The sequence below is a fragment of the Arctopsyche grandis genome, chromosome 1 (assembly GCF_051622035.1).
Source record: "Arctopsyche grandis isolate Sample6627 chromosome 1, ASM5162203v2, whole genome shotgun sequence".
Classification (NCBI taxonomy): domain Eukaryota; kingdom Metazoa; phylum Arthropoda; class Insecta; order Trichoptera; family Hydropsychidae; genus Arctopsyche; species Arctopsyche grandis.
In genome coordinates this window covers 5,104,216-5,125,020 of record NC_135355.1, presented here as the reverse complement: position 1 = coordinate 5,125,020, position 20,805 = coordinate 5,104,216, and the positions used below count along the sequence as shown (strand labels likewise).

At 30.1% G+C, this 20,805-nt stretch overlaps 2 protein-coding genes across 3 annotated transcripts; both read right to left on the bottom strand.

Moving 5' to 3' along the window:
* Positions 1 to 10,847: 10,847 nt before the first annotated feature.
* LOC143913749 (uncharacterized) lies at positions 10,848 to 17,158 on the bottom strand. Of its 2 annotated transcripts, XR_013260765.1 has the most exons (10): positions 17,106 to 17,158; positions 16,884 to 17,014; positions 16,626 to 16,809; positions 16,410 to 16,553; positions 16,152 to 16,331; positions 15,002 to 15,178; positions 11,692 to 11,822; positions 11,434 to 11,617; positions 11,218 to 11,361; positions 10,848 to 11,143 (listed from the first exon to the last, which is right to left on the bottom strand). XR_013260765.1 is itself a non-coding variant. In XM_077433738.1 (6 exons), exons 1-5 carry the CDS (start codon positions 17,118 to 17,120, stop codon positions 16,170 to 16,172), a joined length of 636 nt encoding a protein of 211 aa, XP_077289864.1. In that variant the 5' UTR covers positions 17,121 to 17,158; the 3' UTR covers positions 14,224 to 15,178; positions 16,152 to 16,169. The 2 variants fall into 2 exon arrangements, 1 of the variants encoding a protein (XP_077289864.1); XM_077433738.1 differs by lacking the exons at positions 10,848 to 11,143; positions 11,218 to 11,361; positions 11,434 to 11,617; positions 11,692 to 11,822 and having other exon boundaries at positions 14,224 to 15,178.
* Positions 17,159 to 18,214: 1,056 nt separating this feature from the next.
* Positions 18,215 to 20,555, bottom strand: LOC143919028 (uncharacterized). The gene is made up of 3 exons (XM_077441190.1): positions 18,896 to 20,555; positions 18,618 to 18,821; positions 18,215 to 18,527 (listed from the first exon to the last, which is right to left on the bottom strand). Exons 1-3 carry the CDS (start codon positions 19,049 to 19,051, stop codon positions 18,366 to 18,368), a joined length of 522 nt encoding a protein of 173 aa, XP_077297316.1. The 5' UTR covers positions 19,052 to 20,555; the 3' UTR covers positions 18,215 to 18,365.
* Between the last annotated feature and the right edge of the window lie 250 nt (positions 20,556 to 20,805).

Genomic DNA, 20,805 nt, shown 5'->3' with positions numbered 1-20,805 from the left:
ATTTAATATAATATATGGCAAATATTACCTTCTTACAAAAAAAGTACATATTATACATGTGTAAGTAAGTATGTTATGGTCAGCGTAATAAGTACGGTTGATACTAGATGGTAATTTTAATATCTACTGTGTAATTGTGCAATAAATAATACTTTGACAATCGTAATATGAGGTTTTGATTAATCGGAAATGGCAGTTAAATTTGATCGCATTTCCTTCTCTTATATTTTAATTGGCTATTAAATATGTGTGCTCTTCCCGAGAAAATTACTAGATGGTCCTTATTATTATGAAACGGAAATGGGACTTTTTCCTTATAGAAAAATCAAATGTGGCGTTACTACACGTCCAACACTATGTACTAACGTATAAACCTGATAAATTATATATGTATTATTAATGTAATAATTACACGGAGTTAGAATCCATAAGCTAGAAGTAGTAATTTTCTTTTAAACAATATTTTTTTATATAATTTTGTTTTTTAAAATTATTTATGCCTATTGATATTTATTATCTTTAATGCAATATTGATAAGCAAAAAAATTGGACAAAAATTGATAGCTGGAACTAGAGCTTTTTTCTTATTGAAAATTCAAATTGTCCAAGTATCGAGATTTGCTGTTTGCAAATTTTTTTTTTTGATACTACATATTTACTAATGTTCCTCAAATATATGTATGTATGTATATGTATGTATGTATGTATGTATGTATGTATATATAGTCACGTTTGAATTCCTTAAGGCAGAACCATTTTCTTGAACTAACAATATTTTTTTGTAATTCAAAATAACATATGAATTACTAGCATTCCAAAGCATTTATGTACTTTGAGACGTTATATATATATATATATATCTATACATTTTCTTTCAATTGAAAAAATGATTCTTATACAGATTATAAATAATTTATTGTAGAGCCTGGTTAAAAAAATTAAGGTAATTATTTTCAGTTTCGGTTTTAAATTTAAGTAGTAACTACTTAAAAAATTTAACAATAAATCAAAACCACTATAAATATTAATAGAAATAATTTAAAAGTTCAAAATAAAATAATGAAATATTGTTTAAAAAAAATTGCTACTTTTGCCTAATGAATTCTAACCACAACCTTATCAGCTCTAAGGTATGTACATACATATGTACATGGTTATGTATGTCAAACATAAAGGAAAATCGTGTGGTCACAACATTTTTAACATTTATAAGAGGAAAAAATCCCACATTAAATAACGTATTTTTATTTACATAAAATCGATACAAGGATTATATTGGAATTTTTTTGTGAAGAGCACATATATTCAATTAATTAGATACAGTTGCGACTTACAGTTAGTCAACTGTAACATGTCTACATTTTATTTTTTATAGTACCTCTAGATATGGAATTTCAGCTCAATACACTGAAAGGTTTCTGAGATAAACATAAAAAACCTTGGTTCTCATGGTGAAAGTATTTTAAAAATATCAATGTATGAAATTTATCGTTTCTATTTACATATATGAAAAACGGTTCAGTCTGATCCGTGGAACGGTTTAGGATATAATCGAATCAAAAACTCAAAAAAAGACACCTATAATGGGAGGTACTATTTCCGTTGAACTAAAAAATTCGAAAAAAATACGTCTTATCGATAAGCATTTTAGTAACCGATACCAAATTTAAGTTAGATACGACTAGCGGTGTTCAAAAAATCTCCAAAATATACAACACTTTTTCTAGACCATGAAAACGTGACAGTTATAGATTCCGATTTCGAGTTAAAATCTCTAATTTGGATTTTCGCATGATCACAAGATTTCATCAATTATTACTATGTACATATGTAGATAAAGTAAAAAAACAATATCCATACCGAACTAGGTATGTAAAATCTATTATCGACTGCTATCATAACTGGTTCATCTGTAATAGTTGTTATTTCTTGTATTAGATATTCCTGAAAAAATTAAAGTCAACTTACATATATTACAATATATCTTCTATGCATTATATGAAATATTCCCAATTTTATTAAACAAAACTAACGTCCAAAGGCAATCCTAATTTTTCATGATATCCAGTTGTATCTTCATAATATTCAACCGTGTATATTTTATTGTCAAATAGGAGTCTTGTGAAAAGTCCCACTTTCACCAGAGATTTTTCTCCAGTAGGAGATGTTTCCCAAAATCCTTCTTCAATTCTGAACGATCTCTGAGACGCAAAATAACTGTAAAATATTTAAAAAAAAAGCATTTACATAAAGTTTATTCAACTTATAAAAACTGGTAATGATCATATTATGTAAATGTTTTTGGTCTTGAACTGTGATATTCAACTTTCGAGGTTGTATCCGATAAAAATCATAGTAAATTCGTAAGACTTAGAATTGTGTAAAAATAAAACCTTTAATAGATACTGTTCTTTAAAATAAAAACGGAAACAATGTTACCTGAAGACATAATTTTCACCATCCCAAAATGTTGTATTTTCCATTATTGCAAATTTTGGTTCACTATTCACGTCAAAATTCAGAGTCATTGTTAAGAATGTGAGATTTGAAATAATTATAAATGTAGTTATAATGTTGATAGTCATTTTATTTATATTTAAGTAATATAGTACAATACAATTTACAAAATATACATATGATGTAAAACTTTTTATGTAATTCACGAATCACTTTTATATATATGATATGTACATTTACATATATATAGTTATTATTTAATGTATATATATATTGTTGTAAAATTTCCGCCACTTTATTTATATATGTATATATTTTATACTATTATAGATATAAAACATGATAATTTGATATGCAAGTTATGTTGATAAAATTTTACTTGGGAAGTTCCACTCAAATTTTGTAGCGAAAATCTATTTATCACAACATATATATTTTATGTAAATAAATCAAAATTGAGTTGAGTTTATATAAATATATAAAAATTGAGTTGACTTTGTTTCATGACGAAATCCAACACTATACGAACGATATGTACATATGTAAACGAATAGACGGAATGATACCAACTGAATGTATAAATTGAAATGATCGTGTTATATGTATTATACAACTACATATATATTGAAAAACTCGTCTTAGACCTACAACGTTTATGTATATACTACCTCATTTTGACAAAACGTACGTATTCATAGTTCATTCATGAAAAATTTTGCATTAAGAAACAGCAATGTTGAATTAAAATTAAAATTAGATAAATATGTACACATGTATATATTTTATAAATAATTTAAATAAATTTATCTAAGAGGAACTTTGCACATAGGACATAGTGGTTAAACACTATTATAAATAATTTGTTAAATATAATTTAATTTTATCCTAAAAGTGAGCCGACGAGTCCAGGTGGCAGATCAAATCTATTCCCAACACCTTCTGAATCTTTCAAAATGGACTCCTTCTGTGAAATTGTCAAAGCCTTCTGTGAAATTGTAAAAAATACATTAATAAATAAATATGGGGTACTAAAATTTAAACGAATTGGGTAAACAATGTTACATACTGCATTTAATTTAACAATTGGTTGAACTGTAGTAGCTGATTCCGTGTTGCTGTACAACGGAGTAGAGGCACTGTCTTTTGGAAAGTATATTTTATCCTTATTATTGTCACTTGTATTCACAGAATTATCCATGTTGATTAAAGGATGATATCCGTTTTCATCTGCAATGTAATCAACGTGATGTGTTTCGTTATTGGGAGTTTTGAAATTGTAAAATCCCACAATTCTCAAAAAGTTTATTCCGTTATCGGCCTTTCTCCACATTCCCGTTTCCTTCCTCGACAATCCAGAATCAGTCTCATATCTATAATTTATAAAATACATATAAATATTATTTGAAATATTCATATTTATGTACAAATATGCATATATGTATGTAGGTATAATACTGACTCGAAATGATAACCATACGGTTTCAGTGGATTTAGTCTGAATTTTCCAATTACAGTGTTTCTTGGATTTTTAAAACGGATTACAGCTGATTGGACGTAGGTGATTGCGAAAATTGCTACAATAATTCCAAAAGTGATCTGAAATGAGAAGAAAAAAATAATAAAAAAATGTTTTTGATCCGTATTCTTGAAATACATATAAACAAGTCATGTTTGAATTTAGTCAAAACTTTAAACACTCTGGCAATAAAATAAACAACTAAAAAATACTCAAACTTCAAACTCAAAATGATTTTTGTCGGTTTTTTCTAGTTTATGAGATATGAGCGTTTAAAAAAAAGTGTAATTTTTACAAATTTTCATCTTTTGCAGTCTTTAACTCTAAAATTTAATATTGCTATGCCAAAATGAGCATTGAAATCAATAGTTAGATATTTTTCTATTGATTGTGTTTTTTTATTGCTTTGAACTACTTATAATTAATTAACTAGCGAGTTTTAAAAGTCAAAAATATATATTATTTACAAATTTTTTGTTCGTCATATGATGAGTTAATTTCGCTATTTTTGCAAGGCTATTCTTAGTTTCACTTCGCTTATTTTACTTTATAACGTCTATGAGGATTGGTTTTCAATCTCAATATATTTTTTTATTGAAATGATTTTAAATTATGCACAATATTAAATGTTCTAGGAGGGAGCGAATGGATGAGCGAGTGATATGGAGTGATGCGCTCTCCATTCTCCATCTCCTTCTTGCATCTTACTTGTGGTCGAAAACAGCAGCATTTTTTAAATCAATTTTAAAATTATTTACCGTTCATATTTGTAGGTTTTGATAAAATAAAAACAATATCGAGATAGAAAACCAAACCTTATAAACGTGCTATAGTTAAAAAATGTGTGTCGAGCATTGCTGTGCCAAAAGTGAGTGAGTAAATTTTGAGTTAAAGACAGCATAAGCCAAAAGCAGGTAACAAATATTAAAAGCGATCATATCTAATACACGAGAATAAACCAAAAAATCAATGGCATATTAAAATTTAGTGGGTCAAACTTAGTAAAGATTTATTAGTCTCCGCTCCGTTATAACTTTGTTGTTGTTCAGAAGAATTCAATTGCGTTGTAATTGAAATTGAGTTTTTCACTAACGAAAATATGATATCAAAGCTTCTAACCTTCATTTTTGTTAGCACGTCGGAATGATGCTTTGAAGTTGAACGTATGAAAATTAACACTTTGAAAAAATAAACACGGGAACAATATTGAACGTTGTTACTAGTCTTGAACTCGAAACACAACTGAGCATCTCTAAATGTACGTTCTATCTCATATATACATGTGTATATATGTATGTATAGGAGAATCGAGAACAGTAAACGGAAATAAGGATAAGAGAGACATAATGCGGAAAATCCTCGCTTTAAATTGCTGTTTGCCTTTTATTTTTATTTACAATTGCCTCAAATCCGTTCGGGGAAGTACCAAGAAAATTGAGCGAAATCGCGACAAATTACTATGAAATCATGCGTAAATTGAATTACATAAAAATTATAATATGCATATATGTTTTATTACAAACCGTATGCGGTTTGTAAAATACATACGTACATACATATGTACATATACATATACTACGTAGTTATTCAACATTAGGTGGCATTTGGATTATCGGATGCGGTTTAAAACCTGATAAAAATAACAGAGTATTATTTATAGTTAGAAAATTATGAAGAATTAAAAATTCGCGGTTAAAAAATCTTTTCCAAACATATAAGCATATGAAAATGCAGTATACCGCAGTTTGAGGAAAAATTAAATTTTAATACAATGATCAGCGATTTCAATCCCACGAAGATTTATATTTAAAAAAATTGAGTTTAAAGTGTATAACAAACAGGTTCAAATTCACTGATGATATTCCTATAGAGCTGGACGTCAGGCAAGGATTCTTTCTATCATATACTCTTTTTAACACCTACATCGAATCCATCTTCCACGATGCTCTCCAAGAAGCAGAGGGTATCAAAGTGGGCGGCGAGACGATCACCAATATAAGATATGCTGATGACACGGAACTAGTCGCTGAATATTTATCAGACCTGCAAAGATCTCTAGACCGTGTACATCAAGAAAGAAATCGAAGAGGTCTCCGCATAAATCTAAAGAAGACAAAATTTATGATAGTAGATAGAATGCAAACAGATACCGGTGATCTAACGTTGGATGGAGAGGTGTTAGAAAGAGTGAAAAGATTCAAATACCTGGGTACCTGGCTGAATGAAGAGATGGACCCAGATAAAGATCTAAGAATCCGCATCGAGATGGCTAGAACAGTATTTATCAAAATGAAGGCGGCGCTTACAAACAAGCATCTCAATCTTCGTACGCGGTTGAGATTCGCGAAGAGCTACGTCTGGACAGTATTACTACATGGATGTGAGACGTGGACTCTGAAGACCAAGATGATTAGCCGCATCGAAACTTTTGAGATGTGGGTCTATAGGCGTATGCTGAAGATTCCGAGGACCAAAAAGATATCAAACGAAGCTGTCCTCGGCATGATGGGGAGAGGCAGGGAACTTGTTTCTGTCATCAAGTGGAGAAAGATGGAGTACCTCGGACACATGATACGGAGTCCAAAATACGAATTTCTCCGTTTGATAACCTTGGGGGAAAATAGAAGGAAAAAAATGGATTGGCAGGAAAAAGCTATCTTGGCTTCGAAACATGCGCATGTGGACCGATATGAGCGCCGAAGAGTGTTCCGAGCCGCTGAAGACCGGATGCGGATATCTTCAAATAATCGACGAGGTGGTCGCCAACGTCCGGATGCGGACAAGGCATTAAGAAGAAGAAGAAGAAGAAACAGATATGTTTTTTTATTTTTATTTTTACATATGTAGGATATACATATACCAGGAAGGCCTTATAGGTAGACCCCAATGCGCCTTCCTAGATAAATAATTACAAACATTGCAGCATTTTTATTACATAAATCACTGTATCTAAAATGGCTAAAGAACGTAAAATTAACAATTAATTAAATAATTAATCCATTGAGACATCTATAGATTTAGACTTGTACATACATTTTTAAATATTGCACATAAATCAAATTCAGATATTTGTTACAGCGGGTAGGATGATTTTTGCCAATTTGAGGAACCGTTTCAACAATGAAAATCAGATGAATTGGCAAACTCTGATAACAAATGATCGACTTGGAGTCACAAATATCCAAGTCTAATCAGCAGTATTAAAGATTAGCACGGGATCGAACCCAGTAATCTCTCGGTGCTTAACATAAACGCAACCACCGAGCCATACTGCTGGCTATACATACGTGTACATCGGAGTTGTATTAGTGACGTGGTGGTATACATCATCATTTGATGGTTATATCTCCTGCCCGCACAGTTCTTTATCGAATGGCTCTAATTTCAAGAGCTATCCGACTTAATAAAATCGTTGCTGCTGAGCTGTTGAATCAGCTGTTGACACACAAACATGGGTTTGCAAAATCAAAGATGTTTGAAGAGGATGCTGTATGGAGGTTTTTATAAAATATGAAAAACGTCATAATTTTAACATGTAAGAATATTTCTTTATTAGCATTTGAGTTTGAGTTTTTATAAATATTTGAACTCCAAATACTAGGATACATATTTTTAAGTAACGGAAATATTCGGGGGGGGGGAGGGGGTCGTACATTTTTTTTAATTTACATACATATGTATATGTACATATATGTACATATATGTATACCGGGAAGGCCTAACAATTACACACCATTGCGCTTTCTTGGCCAATTACAAACATCCATATATTATTTTTTAAATCAATATATTAATACACCGATGCATCGATATAAATACAATTTTTTTTAGAATAATTTTAACCAAGCATCATAGAGACATCTGTGGATAAATTTTTGATTAATTTACATTTTTATATATAAATCTTCAAATTTCGAGATGCTGATTAGAAACTCGAAACATGCGAGGCATTTATGGGCAAATTTGTAGCATTTTTATACGAATCAGCCAAATCCGAGATGCTGAAAACTCGAAAATTGCGAGAAATGGGTAAAGGTTGGGAATTTGTTGGAAACGTTCTAATGAAAATCAGATATATTGGCAAAATCTGATAGGAAACTATCGACCTGGAGTCACAAACCAAGGTGTGGCTAGCAGCAACCAGCGGAACTCGATCCCATGACCGAGTTTGAGACCAATGTTCAAAAGCATATATGCTAACCAATAGTCCACGCTGCTGGTTATGATTATGTATATAAACATATTTTTTCTTGGATGAATATATTTTGATCAGTATTTATTTAGTAAACGATCAGTATTTTTATACCAAAATGATCAGTATTATATATATAATCTGCTTAGTAAAAAATACTAAAATATCAATAAAAAATTTAACATATGTAAGTGTAATTTTAAAATATTGTCAGTATTAATCAAAAATTAATCAATATTATATTTCAAAGATGGTGAGTAAAATAACTGAAATGTCATTATGACTATTTATTTTTGGTTGAGAATTTATTTTATGTTTCTTTTTCTCTTTGTAATATTTTCGATCACTTTGAAGCATTAGGGAACTGAATTGAAATTTCACATATATGTTTCAGTTTCGAGTTAAGCAACATTGTAGTTATAATTAATTAACTAACATTAGTGGCATTTCTTTGAGTGGCAATTTTTTTGTACTGAAAAGATGAATGCAATTCATATTTGCTAAAATAACATAAATTGCATTGTCTATATACTACGAAACTCCGAAGATAAAAAGAAAAATAAATTGACTTAACCGTTTAGATAAATTTGAAAATCGTCATTCTTTGATGAGGAAAATAAATACGAGGAAAAATAAAATCTACAGGTTAAAACTTGTAAGATACATTAACTTGAAACGATTCAAATGGTTTACTTTTTAGATTATATGTAGAGGTTCAAATTTTAAATAATAGCAATCTCACATTTGTTTTTATCATACACGTGTTAATTAATTTGTAGTATGATCATATTTGAATTGAGCGCTAGTCATCGTATATTCTTTTTATAATTATAAGTTTGATTTCAATATAATCATATATACTTATGTGAATTTAAGAATGTTTTTCAACGTATAAGCAACAATTTATTTCTAAGGTTTGTGACTTAAATCAGGCATATTAAATAAAAAACTTAACACTTGAATAAGTATAAGATTGAATTTTATACCCTTACAAATAATTTTTCAATGAAAAAAATCATATTTTCATACCGGAAAAAAATGTTTTCAAAATGAATATGCAATATTCAATTTTTACATTTAATTAAATTTCTAATTTTTCTTATGACAAACTCCACACTCAACTGCCAATTTAATAATATTGCACGTTTAATTCATTCTACATAGAACTTGTATATTTTACATACAGATGCCTCTCATACAGAAGACTTCATATCTTTACATACAGAAGACTTCATCCTATTTTAATTTTTTCAGTTTATTTAGTTCTTTGGTTATCATAAATGAATTTATTATTAAATTATAGCATTTGAATTAACGAATATTATAGAGAAAAAAATCCGATGGTGAAAAGCAAATAAGTTATAAAATATTACACATGGACTGATAATAAAATAAATCATTAATGTATTTTCAACCTTTATAACCTCACATTCAATCAATCAGTATAATAATTTACTGTAATTAATTTAATTTTTGAAGTTTTATATCATTTTCTTTCCAATTCTTATATATATATGTACATATATAATTTTAGTTCCATATTGTAAGCTTCCACTAAAACATACAATATTATACCGTTCGAAAAAACTACCCAGTGTTATTATTTAAATGATATACTGACGAATTATTATTTAAAATAAATATATAAATAATAATAAATAATGATAATAATAATAATAACAGCAATCAATTACACTGTTCGACACAAAAATGGTTCAGAGACGAGATATGACTTTTCTTATAGATCTATGCCCAATAAACATGAATCTGGTAATAAAAATGTTGATTGGCTTGAGATTCGGAGATATAAATATGTATGTATGTGTTTTTTAAATCGCGCGATTTTTCTATATCTCGGTGTTGTTCAGTCGATGTCTCAAAATCTGTCAATTTCCTATTCAAAATGAATATTGGAATCTATAGTCAGGTATTTTATCTTTCATTTGTAGTACTTTTCAGCTTTCAAATCTCTCTAAGTAGTCGTCCAGTTCAAATCAAAAGTACGTATTTTTACTTGGGATTTTTTCCCATTGTTAATACTATTTTATATTGAGTATTTTCTATTGAAACATGTTTATAGTGTTCTGGCCACACTATTTTTTGTTTTCGTTTAAAAGGGTTAATTGGAAGTGTGTTGAATTTTAAATCGGTAAAGTTGCGAGTTAAAAGCTCGTACTAGTGTTCTGTGAAATATTGTGACTCCAAATATCGATAATTTAACAGTAATTCACACAAAGTGGAGAATAATCTGGGTATGTACATATATTTTTTTAGTTTGCTCATATTGACGACTTGGAACTATGTATGAAATGTCACTGTGGAAAAATTGTAATAAATAAATGAAATACGAAAAAATAAAATGAGCTGTTAACTCTCTTTGACAATATTATATATTTAATATTTAAAAAACACATATATGTACATATCATAGGGCTTTACGAAAACATGATATCTTGTTGCCAATTAGGGCTAGAACAAACGTGCTCATGAACTACCCCCTTTCGAGACTCCTTACTGGCACATTCCTTGGATCTCTTCAATGCCAGTTAAGTCGAGTTGGTCGAACACATCTTACTTACATACATAGCATGATATAATTATCATTATTATTATACATTAAATATACATACATACATACACACGTATTTCTTAGATAGTTTATATTTTTTAATTTTTTTTGTTATGCTTGTTTTATATTTGTATTATAACCACAGTGACACTTTGGGACTACTTGTCAAGTCGTTGTAGTATTGAATTTTTGAAATATGTCTCACATTTCAATACATCCATCTCAATACAAATCTACATTTATTTAATATTAGTTTTTTTTTTTTTTTTAAATCGAACGCCATTTTCATCAAAATTTCTCTTTTCAATTTTTTTAGTTTCATAGCTATTTTATCGAACGTATTTCCAAAGTCTCCATGATCTTTTTCATCCATCACATAACTACCGAGAAGAGCTTTATGATGCAACTTCTGAAAAGTTAAAGAAACCTAGTGAGGTAAGGCTTATTTCTAAAATATGTAGGTTGCTGATTTCAAATACTAACCGCAGTTGGTGCCAATGGGGGTGGATATGTTTGGGGAGACGTAGTTGAGCTCGTATTTGGTATGGTATATATCTCGAATGGTGACGGACTTGTAGTCACTAAAGTTGGTTGTGGCCGTGGTATTTTATAATCTTCCAGATATTCCTAAAACATATTCAATTTTAATAATCAAATATCCCTATTAAGAGAAGTTAAATTTAATTCGATGACATTTACCTCTAAACGCATTCCCACTTTTACATGGTAGCCATTTAGATCAGAATAATATTCGATAACTTCTATACGATTATCATAAAGGATTTTGCTGTAAGCTCCAACTACCATTAAAAACATTATTCCATTGGGAGCAGTTACCCAGTATCCTTTCTCCATTCTGAACAGTTTCTGAGACGTAAGATAGCTAAAACAATAATTATTATTTACGAATTTTAAAATATATATGTATGTTTATAATGATGATGTACAAAATCTTACCCGAATGCATAATTTTCACCGTTCCAAGGTATGTTAAATTCGTCGAATGTTGTTGCATCTTTGGAATCAACATTTACGTCGAAATCAGGAGTAGATGATATTAATATTAAATTTGTAATTATCAAAAAAGCCTGCAAAGTTTTTAAATTATTCAATAGAACCACCGCTTGAAGTGAATCTTCTTGATAACCACAAATAAAAAAAATTTCAACCAGATGACCTTGACTATTTTCATTTTATTTTGAGTGAACTGTTCACAATGACGAACACGAAGACACTGAATCTTTCCATTATAGTAGTTGATATTATACTAATAAAAATATGTAGACAGGCGCTAAATATTGCGTAAATTTAAGAAACTTGTTTAAGAATAAAATGGAAATGTCAATTCCTTTACAATTTGGGATGGATTATATCATCAGTTGTGAATGCACACAATATTTATGAATACATATTGTACAAAAATATTGGGTGGGTCTTACTTTTGACTTTTTCTGTATATTTGAGAAATTTTGGGATTGTTGTCAAAACAGCATTTTTCTTTGACACACACAAAACAACAATGAATGTGTATAGGATAGGTACATATATCGTGTCTATATATATATATATGTTTTCCAGTAATTTAAGTTTTGAAAACCCAATGATTATATAAAATAATTAAATGGCTCGGTGGGGTGAGGTCACTGATATTAAATTAGCACAATATTGAACTAATATGATATAAATAAACTTTAATATCGGGTCTATCTCACGGACCTGAATGTGAAACGCCCGAAAATGCAAATATCGGAAGGCAAAGATCGAAAATCGAAAGATCTTAAGTCGAAAGATAAAAAAAAGGGTGCATGGTAAACGTTACATACTCACGTACATACTCACTTAATTTGCGCGAGCAGGATACAACAGGAACAAGAGGAACAAGCTTTTCCTCCCGTATTCTGCGCGCGCACATTAAAAGTGGAGGAAAAGTCTGTTCCTCTTGTTCCTGTTGTATCCTGCTCGCACAAATTAAGTGAGTATGTACGTGAGTATGTACCGTTTACCACACACCCTTTTTTTTGATCTTTCGACTTAAGATCTTTCGATTTTCGATCTTTGCCTTCCGATATTTGCGTTTTCGGGCGTTTCACATTCGGGCCCGTGACGGAGACCGCTTTAATTGATATTGCTGTTGTAATATAATATTAAATATTCATTTTGGAAATAAAATAAAAATTTTCTGGCAGTTATATTTTATTTTTATTACATACCTCCTTTACGTTTCACAAGGCTTTCGTGTCAGTGGTCATTTTTATCATTTTTATCTTATCCGATCGTTTTCATACTTTGCCATATTGCTCATTTTGGTCATCAATACACGTTAATGTATCGTCTGCCATTACGTTGGAGATAAAATATCGTATACAACGCGTTTTTAAAACGGAGAAAGTAAATCTTCCTGACGTTTAACAAGCGTTGTTTAACAAGGCGTAAACTGTTCGCCATGACACGGCATTATCAGATTTTAATTGTTTTAACGCCTATAATTCACTCTATATTTTATGATATTTGCTCTATTGGTTCTCGTTATCTCTAATATATAAATATTTATAGTTTTAACTCTCATATGTATATATAAATTTCAAATTTGGCGTGTAGCTTCTTGTAGGGTAATACACGATATATATTGATTTTTGGCCAAATATGTCAGATTTGACATTTCACGGCTAAAAGAATATCTCTTCACTGGGTTTTATCTGCGAGATAAGTATTCAATAATAAGTTATGTTGTATCTAATTGTTAATATGATTTACAATAAGCTTACATAAATTTAGTTTTTTACAATAAGCTTACATACATACATCACATACAATTATTTTTAGTTATCAGCTGATTTTTAATGTAATAGTTCTTATGTGTGTATTATAAATGTGAGACCGGAGCGAAAATCGCGAATTTTGGATTTTCATCAATGGGCAAAGGGGAAAACTTTTATCGTATCAAGGGAACGTTAAATAACATTTTAAACAAGGTTCTTTGTCTCCAACCAATCGATTTTTTGACAAAAAATCGGAAAAATCGGCTTTTTCATATATTTATTTCGTTTCCGAGAAAAGTTTCGAATTTTTCACTTTTTAAAAATAAAAAAAATCTCAGTATTTTAGATACAAATTGAACGCAACTGTAGGGAAAATTACACAATAACTTACGTCGTATCGATAAGCATTTGAGTAACCGGCGTTGGGTTTCAGTTCGATAGGACTAACTAACGGTGTTTAAAAAATCCTCAAAATACACATATACACACACAATTTTTTTTTTGATCATTAAATCGTGATCAGTGATTGATTCTCAATTCGAATGAGTCAAAATCTCACATGTCACATGATCACAAAACTTCATTTATCGTTACTACATATACAAGTATACCAGTGGCGTGCCGTCCATTGATGCTGTGGATGCTGCGCATCCCTTAAAATTTACGTCAAAAATATTTTTTGTTACCGTTTACCGTTTGTTTTCTGAATTTTCTTACTTTATTTATTTTTGATTATGATATATACGATCTTTTGTCTGATCCAAAATTGACATAAACAAACATCCCCGTTGAGAGTCCATAGCTGACTGCGCGACCGGTGTTTATTTTTTCACATCACGCTCGTATCGCCATAGATGCTGAAGTTCTCTACAAATCTTTTGCGCAGGCGCACAAGTGAGCTGTCACTCTTGCGTATGCGCATGAGTGAGACGACTCTACAATCGTCTCGATCGTGCGACACTTACTCTGGAAGCAACATCTCCTTTTGCATATGCATGGACTTGATTCGATTTTTTTTTTATGTATGGACTTGATTTGCTTTTTATGTATGGACTTTCGCTTGATTCGTTGATTAATATTTCGTACGTGACGTCCTAAGTTATTTACTTTTATTATTTTATTGTAATTTATTACGTCCTAAATTATTATTTATTATGGCCCTAAATATAGATAGCCAAAGTAATGCAAGTGGATTTATCGCTATTGTATCAAACTCTCGGTAATTTATTATGTAATAGGTAATTTAATATGTATTAGGTAACTTATTATGTATTTGGTAATTTAATATATTATGGTTTTGGACCATTGTGTGCATTACAGAAAGAACTCAATGCGCCACAATGGTCTACATACATAAGAAAACAAGAAAAAAAAATAATACATAAAATGAAACGAAATAAAAGGCAAAAGGAGAAAAATAGAATTTTCGTATAACTGAACACAAAGAGAAAAATAAGAAATTCATAATAAAAAAAATCCAAATTCAAAATATAAAAAAATAAACATACAATTATCAATGTGCCCCCAGTTTCTTCAGGTTGTCCGGGTTTTCCAGGTTCTCCAGGCTATGCAGGTTCTGGAGAAGTTGAAATTGGCTTTCCCGTGGTATGAAATTCGATCGGTGATAGACTTGTACTCAATGAGTTTGGTTGGGGCCGTAATATTTTGGAATGTTCCAGATATTCCTGAAACAATATCTGGAATAAATTATAATTATTCGGTATGTTATTATAAATTATAAATAATTATATAAATATTAATTATAAATTATTACATAATTATTAATTATAAATTATTATATAATTATAATAATAATACTTATTATTATTATTATTATATAATTAATATTAAATTTGAAATAATTGAAAACATTTAAAAATATATTAAATCAATGAATTAAAATGCTCACCACAAATAAATTTTATTTGTAGAGTGATCAGTAAAACACCTTGGTGTTGAACAATTATTAATTTAATTTGTTGTTTTTATTATATTTTTTATTTAAAAGTAAATAAATATTTGGGACTTCAAATATCGATAAAATGGGTTTGGTGCATCCGCTCTAAAATCGCCAGATTAACAGAACGGCAGCTTTAAACGTAATTTTCGTTTTCTCGAATGATAGATTGCATATCAGATGACGAGTAACCTTTCGATGTGCACAGATGCAATTATTAAAATTGAGTTGGATATTTCTGGCGAGTTTAATAAGGCAAGATTCGGAACTTATCGAATCTTGCCTTATTAAACTCGCCTGAAAGATCCAACTCAATTTTAATAATTGCATCTGTGCACATCGAAAGGTTACTCGTCATCTGATATGCAATCTATCATTCGAGAAAACGAAAATTACGTTTAAAGCAGGCTTCCGTTAATCTATCGTTCAATTTTTCTGGCGATTTTAGAGCGGATGCACCGCATCCCGATAAAATGACTATTCACACAAAGTGGGGATTATTCTGGGTATGGACATACATACATACGTACATACATATATTTTTTTTGTTTGGCCATAGTGACGACTTGGAACTATGTATGTAATATCACTATGGCAAAATTTTAATAAATAAATAACAAATCAAAAAATAAAATTGTTTGTTAACTCTCTTTAACAATATTATATATTTAATATTTAAAAATACAAATATGTATATGTACTTCTACTTTAATTAATATTCATTGAATTTGTATTTTTAAGTCGATCGCCATTTTCATCAAAATCTCTCTTTTCATTTTTTTCATGTTTTTGGCTAAAATCTTAGCGAGTGTATTTCCAAAGTCTCCATGATCTTTTTTATCCATCACATTACTACCGAGAAGAGCTTTATCAACTGGCTTCTGAAAAGTTAAAATAACCTAGTGAGGTAAGGCTTATTTCTGAAATATGTATGTAGGTTGCTGATTTCAAATACTAACCGCAGTTGGTGCCAATGGGGGTGGATATGTTTGGGGAGACGTAGTTGAGCTCGGATTTGGTATGGTATATATCTCGAATGGTGACGGACTTGTAGTCACTAAAGTTGGTTGTGGCCGTGGTATTTTATAATCTTCCAGATATTCCTAAAATATATTCAATTTTAATAATCAAATATCCCTATTAAGAGAAGTTAAATTTAATTCGATGACATTTACCTCTAAAGGCATTCCCACTTTTACATGGTAGCCATTTAGATCAGAATAATATTCGATAACTTCTATACGATTATCATAAAGGATTTTGCTGTAAGCTCCAACTACCATTAAAAACATTACTCCATTGGGAGCAGTTACCCAGTATCCTTTCTCCATTCTGAACAGTTTCTGAGACGTAAGATAGCTAAAACAATAATTATTATTTACGAATTTTAAAATATATATGTATGTTTATAATGTTGATGTACAAAATCTTACCCGAATGCATAATTTTCACCGTCCCAAGGTATGTTAAATTCGTCGAATGTTGTAGCATCTTTGGAATCAACATTTACGTCGAAATCAGGAGTAGATGATATTAATATTAAATTTGAAACTATCAAAAAAGCCTGCAAAGTTATTAAATTATTCAATAGAACCACTGCTTGAAGTGAATCTTCTTGATTATCACAAATAAAAAATAAATTGCAACCAAATGACCTCGACTATTTTCATTTTATTTTGAGTGAACTGTTCACAATGACGAACACGAAGACACTGAATCTTTCCATTCAAGTTGTTGATATTATACTATTATATACATACATGTAGAAAGGCGGTACATATTGCGTAAATTTAAGAAACTCGTTTAAGAATGAAATGAAAATGTTAATTCTTTTACCATATGGATGGATCATATCATCGGTTGTGAATGCACTGAATATTCAACAATATATACTGTTAAAAAATTGAGTGTGTCTTATCTTTGACTTTTTCTGTATGTTTGAGAAATTTTGGAATTGTTATAAAAACAACATTTCGTTTTATTAAAAACACAACTACAATGAAAGTGCATAGGATAGGTATTTGATCGGCTTACTGTTTTTGATTCAGTTTTGTAAACATAATGGTTAGTTATATAAAATATGTAATTGAATGGCTCGGTGGGGTGAGCTCGATGATATTAAATTAGCACAATATTGAATTGTTGTCTTTGTACTAATATGATATAAATAGATTTAAATATGACACGCATTTCATTTTTGTCTTATTTCAAAACCAATATAATCTTCATTTTGTCTTTATGATTTTATAATCCATGATCGCTTTATATAGATTTGATTTCGATTTTTTAACTTTTTAAAAATAAAATAAAAATATCAGAATTTTCGATACAAATTGAGCACAAATGTAGGGAAACGTACACAAGAACTTATGTAAGTCATATCGATAAGCATTTTAGTAACTGGTACTAAGTTTCATATCGATAGAACTAACGGTGTTCAAAAAAATCCCCAAAATACACAGACACACACACAATTTTTTTCTAGATCATGAAAACGTGATCAATGATTGATTCGAGTGAGTCAAAATGTCGAGTTCGAACTTTCACATTATCACAAAACTTCATCTATTGTTACTACGTGTGTAAAGTGATAACATAAATATAAAAGCCATGTAAAAATGAAATTTTCCGTATATAATATATATTAAAATAATGCTAAATTCATTACATACATATGTGGGTATAATTTACATTTACTTAAATAATCCAATTGAAAAATAAATTTATCAAAAAATATATGTGGATAAGTTCTTAAAAAACTGTGAAAAATGTATGTTTTTTTTATTGAATGTCCTTTACTAAATAATATGAATCGAATTTATACATTATGAATATCGTTGATTTTGAAAATGCTTAACGCCGTTTTTGATAAATTTTACACACATTATTTTAAGCCTTAATTTTATCTTAGCAATTTAATTTTGAATTAATATTTTAAGGTTGAATGTCATTCTTTTCATTATTGCTCTTTTCATTTGTCGCATCCGTTTAGCGATCAAATCAGCTAGCTTGGGTTTAGTGATCATAAAATCATTGTCCAACACAATATTACCGAGAGTGCTTTTATCGACATCACTCTGAAAAATAGAATATATATTTTCATGTACATACATACATATATTTTTCTGAGAAAATAAAATGCAATGATATAAAAATAAATGACTGACTATTTCTTCATTATCGCCATATCGATCAGGTGGTAGTGAACTGTTAAATGGAGGTGGAGTTTCAAGTGGAGGTAGAGGTGGAAGTGGCGTTTCTGTTGTTTGGTTCTGGCTGGGCGGTTTTTGTGTTAAATAATCGAATGGTGATGGACTGGTACTCACAGAAGATGGCTCTGGTCGTGGTATTTTGGCATCTATCAGATATTCCTAAACCATATGTAATTTTAATAATCATGTCCCGGTCAAGTGAAGTAAAATTTGATTCGATGTCATTTACCTACCTCTAAAGGCAATCCTAATTTTTCATGGTAACCATTTAGATCGGAATAGTAATCAATAACTTCTATACGATTATCATAAAGGATTTTGCTGTAAGCTCCAACTACCATTAAAAACATTACACCGTTTGGAGCAGTTACCCAGTATCCTTTCTCCATTCTGAACAGCTTCTGAGACGTAAGATAACTAAAATATTCATTATAATCGAGGATATGTACTGAGAAATTTTCATATGTCTATGTACATATGTTTATATTTATTTATTTAATAGTTTTGGACCATTGTGGCATTACAGGAAGAACCTAATGCGCCACAATGGCCTACATTTGAAAAAGATATAAAAACATGATATTAAAACAAGTAAACTGTAAATAAAGGAAAAAAGCAAAAGCATGGTAAAATAAAATAATAAAAAAAAGTAACAAAAGGAAAATAATACATCATTCAGAGAGAAAAAAAAAATAACAAAAGTGTAAAAATTAAAAATAAAATCCATAAATCCCATTCTATGTTTACACTGAACAAAATTAAAATAGTATATAAAAATGTACAAAGGAGAAAGAAAAAGTAAAATAAAATAAAACAAAATATGAATAAAAAATAAAATCACAGCGAGGCCCAAATGGAAGAGAGTAGATTTAGATTCCACTCATTCATCACATTCAAATTAAGAAAGTAATGATGAGCGCAGGTTACCATATAAATATGTTAAGATAATATCCGATAATCTACGCTCCCCAAGGTGGAAAATATCACATTCAGGGACAGCAGCCACGATTTCATTGATAAGTCGAATAGCTCTTGGAATAGGAGCCATTCGAAAAAGAACTGTGCGAGCAGCAGGTACAACCATCAAATGATGATGTCTACCACGCACATAATTATTAGGGACATAAAGTCCCAACTGTTCCAGCAACAACGGGCATGACGTATTACCACGCAATAGCTGGAGAACGAAACGAATTAACGAGAAGTTTCTCCGAAGTTCAAGGGAATTATACCCAAGCATGCCCAAAAGGAAAGGAGTAGGATAGAGATATGGGTAGTACCCATATTCTTTCTTATAAAGAAAACGAAGAAATGCTTTTTGTACTTTTTTTATAATAAGAGAGTAGTTTGCTTCATGCGGATTCCACACAATTGCATTATACTCTAGCTTACTTCTAACAAGCGAGTTGAAAAGCAAGCGAGAAGACAAGGGGTTAGAGAATAATCTAGCATATCTCAAGACAAATCCAAGTCAACGAAAGTAAACGTCAGCGATTGTCTTGATGTGGTTGTGAAAGGTGAATTGAGGATCAAAAGTGATACCCAAGTCGATCATTGATTCTACGCGCTTCAACAATACGGATCCAATGGAATATCCGTGACAATAGAGCGAATTCGCACGTCCATAACTCATATTAATGCGATTGATGATGATTAGAGACACGTATTTTGGGCATTTTGCTATTAATGCTTAATTCATGCTAATAGATGATAAAATAACAAACAAAAGTAAAATTAGCATAAAATTTATAAAATTAATAGACAATTTACAAGGGTCTTCCTATCGCTTTGCCCATTTATTATGTGAATAAATTGAGGGGATAAAACAGAGCTTGCAGTTTACCATAAACGGTGTTTTTCATGTCGAAACCAAGCAACTGATTTTGTCTACTACTGCAAACAAAAGAAGACAGTTGGAGCTGTGTATCCAAAAGGCTGCTCAAAAAAGCGTCTTAAAACTAGACCCGCACTCAAGACTAAATGAGACAAATCTATTCCTCCAAACATTGAGTAAACTATTCAATCCATCTGTGGCAGGTACAAAATCTAATGCTAATGTTAAAGAAACAGTTTTGTTTTTTAGAAACCTGCCATTGTTTAATTTATTAACAGAGGCTCAATGTTTGGAAGGATATCAACACTT

Excerpts from the sequence above, each read along its gene's own strand:
- LOC143919028 (XM_077441190.1), bottom strand. The coding sequence starts at position 19,051 with ATGGAGAAAGGATACTGGGTAACTGCTCCAAACGGTGTAATGTTTTTA. Across the intron at positions 18,822-18,895 it reads AATTAGGATTGCCTTTAGAG|GAATATCTGATAGATGCCAA; the intron begins GTAGGTAAATGA and ends CATATGGTTTAG. Across the intron at positions 18,528-18,617 it reads ATGGCGATAATGAAGAAATA|AGTGATGTCGATAAAAGCAC; the intron begins GTCAGTCATTTA and ends TCTATTTTTCAG.
- LOC143913749 (XM_077433738.1), bottom strand. Across the intron at positions 16,810-16,883 it reads GGTGAAAATTATGCATTCGG|CTATCTTACGTCTCAGAAAC; the intron begins GTAAGATTTTGT and ends TTATTGTTTTAG. Across the intron at positions 16,554-16,625 it reads AAGTGGGAATGCCTTTAGAG|GAATATCTGGAAGATTATAA; the intron begins GTAAATGTCATC and ends AATATATTTTAG.